At 43.3% G+C, this 10,191-nt stretch overlaps 1 protein-coding gene across 1 annotated transcript in view; it reads left to right on the top strand.

The window, feature by feature from the left end:
• The first annotated feature begins 297 nt into the window (after positions 1 to 297).
• The window catches only part of LOC121398351, a 39,197-nt gene continuing 29,303 nt past the window's right edge, over positions 298 to 10,191 (top strand). The window contains exons 1-3 of the mRNA XM_041577539.1: positions 298 to 787; positions 2,479 to 2,602; positions 4,375 to 4,448. Coding sequence (XP_041433473.1) covers positions 349 to 787; positions 2,479 to 2,602; positions 4,375 to 4,448 — 637 coding nt within the window. The 5' untranslated portion in view covers positions 298 to 348. The remainder of the gene's footprint in view (positions 788 to 2,478; positions 2,603 to 4,374; positions 4,449 to 10,191) is intronic.

The following is a 10,191-nucleotide window of genomic DNA, read 5'->3' as shown; positions in this document are numbered from 1 at the left end:
GTGAGTAGTGATGTAATTTTTTGTCTCACGACTCACTAAAACTTGTGTATTATAATAAATAAAGTACCCCTTCAGTTCCATTACCTGTATAAAATCACTAGGCCTTCAGCTGAGATTCTAGCTATCTGTATAACAGAACATTCTGTCCCAGTAGCAACAGTCCTGTCCTGCTTTATGGCAGCTGAGATTCTAGCTATCTGTATAACAGAGCATTCTGTCCCAGTGGCTACACAGATCCTATCTGATCCCCATTGTAAGCAGCAGTCCTGTCCTGCTTTATGGCTGAGATGAGAGAGAGAGAGAGAGAGTCACAGCACCAGCTCATTTGACTTCTCTGCTATGTGAGTTATGCCGTGTCCCGGGTTGTGTTACTTTTACTTTCACTTTTCCTATATAAAAAGGCACCATCTCTCAGCTCTGCCATTACTCATCTCGGGGCATGAAGTGAGTTGGTTACTGGGAAGGAAAATGGATAAAATTACCCAACTGACAGATTTGATTAAAAACTTCGGCTTTGCTGACTGTGCCGCAGGCAATTTGGGCTACGACCGAGTCCTCCTCCAGCTCTTTGGGTTTTTGGGACACGGCAAATCCTCCTTCATCAACACCTGCAAGTACGTCTTGGAGGATGGGGAGTACCACAACTACACAAATTCAAAGATGTCACAAGGTGCTGACACTAAAGCCAGAATAACGTATCCGCTGACGGAAACAATGACCCTGGTGGATAACCGCGGCTGCTCCGTGATGAACGAATATGAGACGGCAGAACTATACGCTCAGCTTGGTAAGTCCATGGCTTATACTTTATAGTTTGATCTTCTGCACTGTAATCCAGTGATGTAGTTGATACCACAATGAGGTTCTTGGGAGGCAGCTACCAACACTCTCATCCTTCTGTATCTTATATTCCATAAATCATATTCTGGGGGGGGGGCAAAACTTGATACATATTCCCAAGTGAGTGGGTTTGCTCTAGCAGTGAGTTGCACTCCTCTCTGCTTGCCTCTAAACACACCAAACCCCATACTGTGTAGCGTATTATAATTATAAGGGAACGCTGAGTATCACTCATGAATTATAAGGGATAATGTACCCCCTACTGTAAATGATAAGGATATTAGAAGTCACTGAGGGGTTGTTCTGTGACCATATAAAGGCACAAGGCTGCAGGCTGATTTATACAGGGAACTCTGATTATCACTCATGTATTATAAGGGATAATGTGCCCCCTACTGTAAATGATAAGGATATTAGAAGTCACTGAGAGGTTGTTCGGTGACCATATAAAGACACAAGGCTGCAGGCTGAGTTATACAGGGAACTCTGAGTATCACTCATGTATTATAAGGGATAATGTACCCCCTACTGTAAATGATAAGGATATTAGAAGTCACTGAGGGGTTGTTCTGTGATCATATAAAGGCACAAGGCTGCAGGCTGAGTTATACAGGGAACTCTGAGTATCACTCATGTATTATAAGGGATAATGTACCCCCTACTGTAAATAAGGATATTAGAAGTCACTGAGGGGTTGTTCTGTGATCATATAAAGGCACAAGGCTGAAGGCTGAGTCATACAGGGAACTCTGAGTATCACTCATGTATTATAAGGGATAATGTACCCCCTACTGTAAATGATAAGGATATTAGAAGTCACCGAGGGGTTGTTCTGTGACCGTATAAAGGCTGAAGGCTGAGTCATACAGGGAACTCTGAGTATCAATCCTGTATTATAAAGGAAGAGGCAGACTAAATACCTTAATCTAGCTTGTGGGAATCTAAACTGACATTCTTCTTTAGAATAACTAACACTTAACTAAAGAAGTAGGTAGAAATGTTGTACATGATGTTTTGTGCTTCTGTACCAGCCCAAGGCAACCACAGCCCTTTAGCAGTAAAGATCTGTGTCTCCAAAGATGCCCCAGTAGCTCCCCATCTTCTTTTCTGCTGATTCACTGCACATGCTCTGTGCTGCTGTCACTTACTGAGCTTAGGGAGCCACTCACAATATACAGTACACATAGAATAGAAATGTCACAATATAAGGCTGATTAGTAATTAATTTCTAACCACATTCATTTTTAGGGTTTAGTTACATTTTTGGTCTTGATTTCATTACCAAATTAGGGATGCACCGAATCCACTTTTTTGGATTCTGCCGAACCTCCGAATCCTTCGTGAAAGATTCGGCCGAATACCGAACCGAATCTGAACCCTAATTTGCATATGCAAATTAGGGGCGGGAAGGGGAAAACATTTTTTACTTCCTTGTTCTCTGACAAAAAGTCACGCAATTTCCCTCCCGCTCCTAATTTGCATATGCAAATTAGGATTCGGTTCGGCCGGGTAGAAAGATTCGGCCGAATCCGAATACTGCTGAAAAAGACCGAATCCTGGGCGAATCCCGAACCGAATCCTGGATTCGGTGCATCCCTATACCAAATGCTTATTAAATGTGTTTTTTTTCTTTGCTAGCCAACTTGTTGCCCCTGGATAAGGGAGTAGAGTGGAACCGAGGTTTTGGGCTCGCTGACAGACTTGTGGAGGCGGAGTCAGTTGTAAAATCATCTGACTTTATCTACCCCATTTTTATATTCAGGTAATCAGCCTTGATATTATAATGATTACTGTACCATTGTGTTCTGGATCCTTAATTAGAAAGAAGCTTCATTAAAAATGTAAATTATTGATTCTTTTTTTTAAGGGCTTTTAATGATTTTTTTTGCTGTGAATATCAAACCTTCCATCTTGGTACGTAGCTGTTACGTTGGCTAGAGGGTTAAATTCCCGACACGTTTGCTCCTCCTTAAGGTGACCATACACTGCAGTAGTGATGTGCAAGTGGGCTCCACGGGTGCTCGGGTTGAGCCCTTCTTTCCTTTCTCCCTGCCCACAACCTTCCTGATCCGGCTCAAGCAGAGGCAACCTCTGGTTATACCCAAGTGCCTGTCCTGCCCCCTTTTGTGACATCATAGATGGGTTGGGCAGCTTTATAAATAGAGTTACCAGGGTCGCATAGGGTTTCAGGTTGGGAGGGGTCGGGTAGGTTTCGGGTTGGGAGAGGTCGGGTAATATTCGGGTTGGAAGGGGTTGGATAAGTTTCGGGTTGGGAGGGGTCGTGTAGATTTGAGGTTGGAAGGGGCGGGTAGGTTTTAGGTTGGGAGGGGTCGAGTTCGGGTTAGGAGGGGTCGGGTAGGTTTCAGGTTTGGGTGAGTTCAAGTTGGGAGGGGTCGGGTTGGGAGAGGTCAGGTAATATTCGGTTGGAAGGGGTTGGATACGTTTTGGGTTGGGAGGGGTCGTGTAGGTTTTGGGGTTGGAAGGGGCCGGGTAGGTTTTAGTTTGGGAGGGGTCGGGTTCGGGTTAGGAGGGGTCGGGTAGGTTTCAGGTTTGGGTGGGGTCGGGTAGGGTAGGGTTCAAGTTGGGAGGGGTCGGGTAGGTTTTGGGTTTGGAGGGGTCTGGTGTGGATTCTATTATACTTGACCTGCACATCACTTCAGGGCAGATTTAAGCTGCCAAACGAGTGGATCTTATAGTGTATGGGCACCTTCACAGATCCCTTAAAGTGGACCTGTCACCCAGACACAAAAAGCTGTATAATAAAAGTCCTTTTCAAATTAAATATTTTATTAAAGCATTTATAATAGCTGTTGTAAACACATTTGAAAATCTCAATCTAGATGTCACTGCTCTCTCATTGTGTAGCCAGGACATGGGGATGGACATCAGGTCCCCCATTCTGGTGCACAAACAAGATTCTGAGATGATACAAGACTTGTCTTAATAATAGTGTCCACAAAATGGCTCCTGCCCGCTTGTTATAAATATGAATTCCCAGACTGAAGGAAACAAGATTGAAATCATGTATACAGTATAATTAAAGTTCATTTTTCTTGACTATTGTGATAAAATAGGATTTTGAATCATTTTTTTGGGTGACGGGTCCCCTTTAACTCTAAGATAAATATCTAGAGATACTGCCTTCATAGAACCCTGGAAACAATATGGCTGCAATCCGCTCTCCTTACGCCAAAACGCGAATTCCCACAATGCTTAGCAGAATCATAACTGTAACGATAAACTTAGTGTTAACTGGATGACTATGGAAGTTGCCATCTCTGCAAAGGGGGAGAGGATAAATGTCGGGGTGAAGAGAGAGCGGTGGGTTTCAGGATCTTTTTATAATAATTACATAAATATCATACTCTGCAGATTATTTTGCTGGGATCTCTTACTGCACAAAATGACCTTTTTCCATCATATGGTTGGTAAAATAATTAATATTATTCAAGAGAAAGGGGGAGGAGTAACATAAAGTGACTCTTTTATGACTTTTTCCTCACTAATTTCCCTTGTGCTTTCTCATCTCTTTAGTGTAAATCAAAGACTGACCCACCAGGAGATGACAGTGATAAAGGAGTTGCTTGAAAAGGCCAGAGACCTGACAGGTATAGTATAGTGTGTGCTACGTGCTTCACGTGCCATAAAGAATATCACCTATTGTAAAGGAGAACTAAACACCCCCTAACACAAACTAGTGTTAAATTGCTCATGTAGACACTTTTGAAATTTAAATTTACTAGTTTTCAAGACATTACCAACTGCTACACTGTTTATATAATGAATTTGATACAGCAGTACCTCCTGCTAGAGAGTCCTGCAGTGGGTCAGGTACCAACGGGTACCCATGGGTTACCGGCAAAAACCTGCGGGTTGTGGGTAGAAGTTCCGGGTGAGGGTATAGACGCGGGTCTGTGGTTCTTCGGGTTTGCTGGTCGCAGGTCGGCCACAGGTCTTCTCAATAGCGATTTTTAGTCCTTTTTTTCTGATCACGCCTACTTCACTTCCGGTATACAATGACCGCACTTCCTGATTCTTGATGGTCAGCGGGCCGCGGGTCTGGGTTGCGGATAAGGTACTTGCGGGTCAGGTAGCCGGTCCAATCGGGTAAGAATGCAGGTTGCGGATTGCAGGTTCCAAAAAATGGACCCGTCCAGGACTCTACCTCCTGCAGTTTGGTTCGGCTAAATGACCAGTCATTGGAAACTTGAATACTTTAGATATTGTCACGGGAAAACTGCTTCAGTTACTAGAGCTGCTCCAGCAGAATTCTGCACTGAAATCTGAGCCAACAGTTGTTTTTATATTTAATTTTGAAATTTGACAAGGGGCTAGACATATTGTCAGTTTCCCAGGTGCCTCAGTCATGTGACTTGTGCTCTGCTAAACTTCAGTCACTTTACTGCCTGCACTGCAAGTTGGAGTTATATCACCCTGTCCCTCCCCAGCAGCAGATCAAAAGAACAATGGGCTGGTAGTCCAGATAGAGATACCCGACACCTCTGCTGAAGCTTTAGCTTGCCCCACCTAGTGGCAGACGTGAGAAAAAACACGACCTAGGTCATGGTAATACATATTGGGAAGGGGAGAAAAAATAGCTGTCCAAAGCAGTTCCATCGCTGAAGTGCTGGCTCCTCTCAAAGCTCAGAATCAGACACAATGCACTAAGATGGCGCCTCCACAAAAATTGCCGAACACGCAATGGCACATAGAACTTTTACACTATTTAAATACCTATAAACTATTTAAATTTAAACCGTTTTGTTTTTAGCAATATTTTTAAACCACATTGTGGTGCAAAAATTTTAGCCTAAAAATTCATTGTTTCTCTCTTTCTCCTTCGTCTCTAAGAGTGCTTGGATTTGTGTTTTTTAGGGTAGTTAGCTTCTCTAATTCAGATAGGGAAGGTACATTTGAGACCACAGTCCCTGATACTCTGCCTTCTCCGTCTTTGTGGTGTCCCAGAAGTAGCCACATACAGATAGTTCTTTTTGGGACAAGTCCACCCTCTATGATTTCCTTTTCCATGTTGCTATCAATGATTTTTAATATTGGGTATAATTAATTTGAATTGATTCATCCATCTCGACAGCACTTTAAATCTATGGAATTGTTCTTGGTTTAATAATTAAATTGATCATCCAGTTCTATTAGCACACAGACACTTTATTATTTAGATGAATTCATTTTTAATCAAATTGAAATTTGTGGCACTTTATTGAAGGGGAGTATTGCAACTAATATGAATTAACTTATTGAATTTCAGTAGAAGCACTAAGACATTTTCATATATACACAAGAGACAAGTAGTAATTTTTTTTAATTTAAGTTGGAATTAATTGGTGTAAAGTTAATCAATTATGGATTGAAAGTATATTAATGAACTCTGCATTAGTTGATTTAGAGCATATAATTAATTGATAGAGTTTATTAGTGGCTAAAGGACTTTTATAATAATTTCAATTATCATTCAATCGTCATTTGTTTAAAAGTTTTGGAAATATGGGATATCTTTACTCTTTTAAAAACAAAAAAACAAACTGAATTGATAGTGACATAGTCAGACCCCTGGTTCAATTCCACACGACAAATCAAGCCAATTTACCAGTGGATGTAATTCTCTTTGTATCATCTTCCACAATAATATTTCAGCTAAAAAAAAATACATTCGTTGGTTCTAGAATAATGAGAATGGTAGAGTGAATATTTGCAATGTAAATGCAAATAATTTAGAAATAAAAAAGTAAATCAGACAAAAATAACGAAAAGATCTTCTAAAAATCTTACATCTATGGCCACTTAAGTTAGCGGTTGTTAAGGTAAAAAACTATGTGTCCTAGGCGTTGTGAGATAACACAATTATTTGTTCTTCTAGAAATCTTCCTACTGTGGTTCTAACCCATAAGACCAAGGGGGATCTGAGATATATGAAGGCTACGTTTGAAAACATGGGAGTGGAGAGAATCTTTGCCCTTGAAAATTCACCCCAGAAGATCACATCAAAACCAGAGGGAGACACGAGGATGTGCTGGAGATTTTTTCTGAAAATATTAAAGATATTAAGTTCCCACATGGAGAGAGCGAAGGATCCTCCGGAGCAAAAGATAAGAGACAGAAGAAAGAATTTGCTCATCATGATTCATAAAGGGAAATGAAAAAGAAAGAGGAGGAGCTAGAAAGCAGAGAATGAAAGAAAAGAGTGCAGGAAGAGAGGAAGACCTTCAAAGGAAGGCTGTACAGAAAGATCCGGGGTGTATAATAACATAAGCCTGAGTGTTGCTGTCCAGGCCCCCCTGAATAATCTAGACAGGCAGAAAATGTGTGCACAAGAGAACTAAATAACAAAGAAGACAATGTAAGGATAAGATAAGAATGGGTGCTAGGATGTGATCCAGGACAGACGTGCTAAACCACAGCTCCCGTACAAACTACTATCCTGACCCTTTCTGACGCGTGGGCTGCGATCTGAAGTCACTGTGTACGGAGGGAAAACGACTGCTGAGCACTAATGTCGAGCCGAAACCGGCAGAACTAAATCTGAGAGCCTGCAGAAGCTTTTTGCCAAGCAGAACGCCCAAGATGGCGGCCGGAACTCGGAAGTCTGCCTCGCGTCATGCCAGAGGTAGCGGGCCCAGCTCTCCACAATCTGATACCGCGAGGATTCGCCTTCTGAACCTACTCTGCAACTCGCTGATGGCGGCGATACTGACTCCAAAGCTTCCCTAACGGCGCAGCTGTCTGAAACCACCGCCACCATGACATCTAAAATGGAGGAATCAAGGGTGGACTTTATCTTTATTGTGCCATGACACACAAAAGCTCAGTGAGCGCACCCACTGAGGCGAACGGAGGATAGGGGCCTTTGGAAGATGATGTTATGCCACTGCAACGGCAAATACAACAGCTGCAACACGATCAGCGTCTGCTCATTGATCATGTGGATGACCTAGAAAATAGGCAACGCAGGTCCAATCTGAGGAGTGATCGGCCTACCAGAAGGCTGCGAGGGCACTCAAGTGGAGAGCTTCATTGAACGCTGGCTAAAGGCATCCCTTGGTGCCGATACATTCTCCGCTCTCTTTGCAGTGGAACGCGCTCACAAGGGTGCCTGCTCGCCGGCCCCCGTCTGGGGCCCCTCCACGACCTATAGTTCTTAGATGCTAAACTTTAAGGACAGGGACGCCGCCTTGCGAGCCGCCAAGACTCAAGGGTGAGATCCGCTATGAAAAATGCCAGGATATCATTTGTACCCTGATTTTTCTACGTTGGTTGCAAAGGAAGCGCGCAGCTCATTTACAGAAGTTCGGCGACAACTACGCACATTGAAGATTCAATACGCCATGTTGTTTCCGGCGAGGTTACGCATCACTACAGGGACTCCACGACATTCTTTGAACAAATCCGAAGATGCGATGCAGTGGATAGAATCACGCCACCCCTCCGAATGGTCACCGCTCCCCAAATCAGGCAGCAGACGGTAACTGATATCCCTCTTGACATGTGTTTACAAACCTTGTGGAATACAAAATGCTTTTGATGCACGCAGTTTGTTTTTCTGCTTCTTGCTTATGGTCTTTGCCTTACGATTGGCAGACCTGGTGCCTGGGATTGGACAGTAGCCGCGACTCGGCATGTGGGAGAGTTATGTGGGTGTTTCTACATTTCTACGTTGTCGGCACGAGTGTGGGTTCTAGATTGCAACCGGTTGGGAGACTGTTATGCACAAAGAACTAACCTATCTCTACTTCAGTGCACGACAAGTTTTGGGCTAAGGCTTACTCAACTTCTTTTTCGTTTGTGTAAGCAGGGGTGGGAAGGGTAAAGTTGGGGTAAATGGGGAACAGCAGTTTCACAAGTTTTGCATATGTTCATGTTTATAATAATGTTCTTGGCTATCGTTTGAAAGTGCATTTTCCATCCTGCTCTGCCTTGTTAGGGGTATCACTTGAGTAATATGGCTGATATAACAATCTGTTCGTGGAATGTCAGGGGTCTGAACTCCAAATTTAAAACGGGCTCAACTTTTTCAGCATATTAAGGCATTTTTCGCCTGCAATACTACTTTTACAGGAAACGCATTTAGTTGGTCAGAGGATCCTTGCTCTTAAAGAAAGCATGGTGGCTCATCATATCATGCTACTTTTTCCTCATATGCACGTGGTGTGGCTGTATTAGATTAGAAAGCATGTTATGTTTTGAACTGTTTGAAAATTCATATAGATATGTTTGATAAATATGTCATTATTCACTGTAAGCTGAATTCGGTCCCGCTGATTTGTCCAATGTATACCTTCCACCTCCGATGTCCCTAGACACACTTGACACCATGTTTGCAAAAAATTATGGATCTCCCACCTGCTCCTGTTAGCATATTGGGCGATTTTAATTCTACCCTTATCCCAGCTGGATAACTAGTCACCCAGTCGACCACTCCCACTCCTCTCGCGCATTGGGCTGACTCCATGGGCCTAAAGGATATTTGGAGGTGGAAAAACCCAGATGGTAAACAATTCTCCTGCCATTCTGCCACACATCAAACTCTATCCCACATAGATTTAGCATTAGCCTCCCCGGACTTTCTGCCCCCTAGTCTCGGAAGTCAATACCTTCCTAGAGCCTTTTCCGACCATTCCCCCTTCTGATAAAGCTGCAGTTAGGTCCCACTGCTTTCTGACAGGTTGTGGAGACTCAGTCCATTGTGGCTGAAAAATGAGCAAGTTTCATGAACTTAACACTCAAGGGTACAAGGAATACTGGCAGTTAATAACAAACACAAGCTTCACCAGACGTATGCTGGGACGCCTCTAAGGCAGTAGCCGATGCACACTCTCCAGGGCCATAGCCAGTGCAAGGAACGCTAACAACAGTTAGTGGCTGAGGCCATGAGCCATTTACAGGCTGCTGAAGCTGACTTTGTGGATGACCCCACAGATGATAAACATGATCAGATGTGCAAGGCGCAACAGGCCTTAGAACTGGCCAATACCTCGCTCGCTAGGAAGAAAACGCTGTACACCTCCCAAAAAATTGTTTGAGCAGGGAGACAAAGGGGGGAAAACTTTGGCCTACCTATCCAGAATTTCTGCACCCAACACGTTAATTCCTAGAGTTAGGCTCGACAATGGAGACATCACTACATCCCCCAGTGACATTATTGCTGCCTTTAGTAGTTTTTATGCCACTCTATACGAATCACGTTTTAAATTGTTCGCAAGTCAGTATAAACAATTACTGAAAGATCTGATTGTCCTCAGCTGGATCAGCAACAAATGTCATACTTGGACAATCCCATCACGGAACAGGAAATTTGCCGTAGCCCTCCAGTCCTTCCCCAGTAATAAAACGCCGGGC

Source organism: Xenopus laevis, chromosome 9_10L (assembly GCF_017654675.1).
Source record: "Xenopus laevis strain J_2021 chromosome 9_10L, Xenopus_laevis_v10.1, whole genome shotgun sequence".
Classification (NCBI taxonomy): domain Eukaryota; kingdom Metazoa; phylum Chordata; class Amphibia; order Anura; family Pipidae; genus Xenopus; species Xenopus laevis.
Note: the sequence above shows the minus strand (reverse complement) of the source record. Positions and strands in the feature narration are given on the sequence as shown.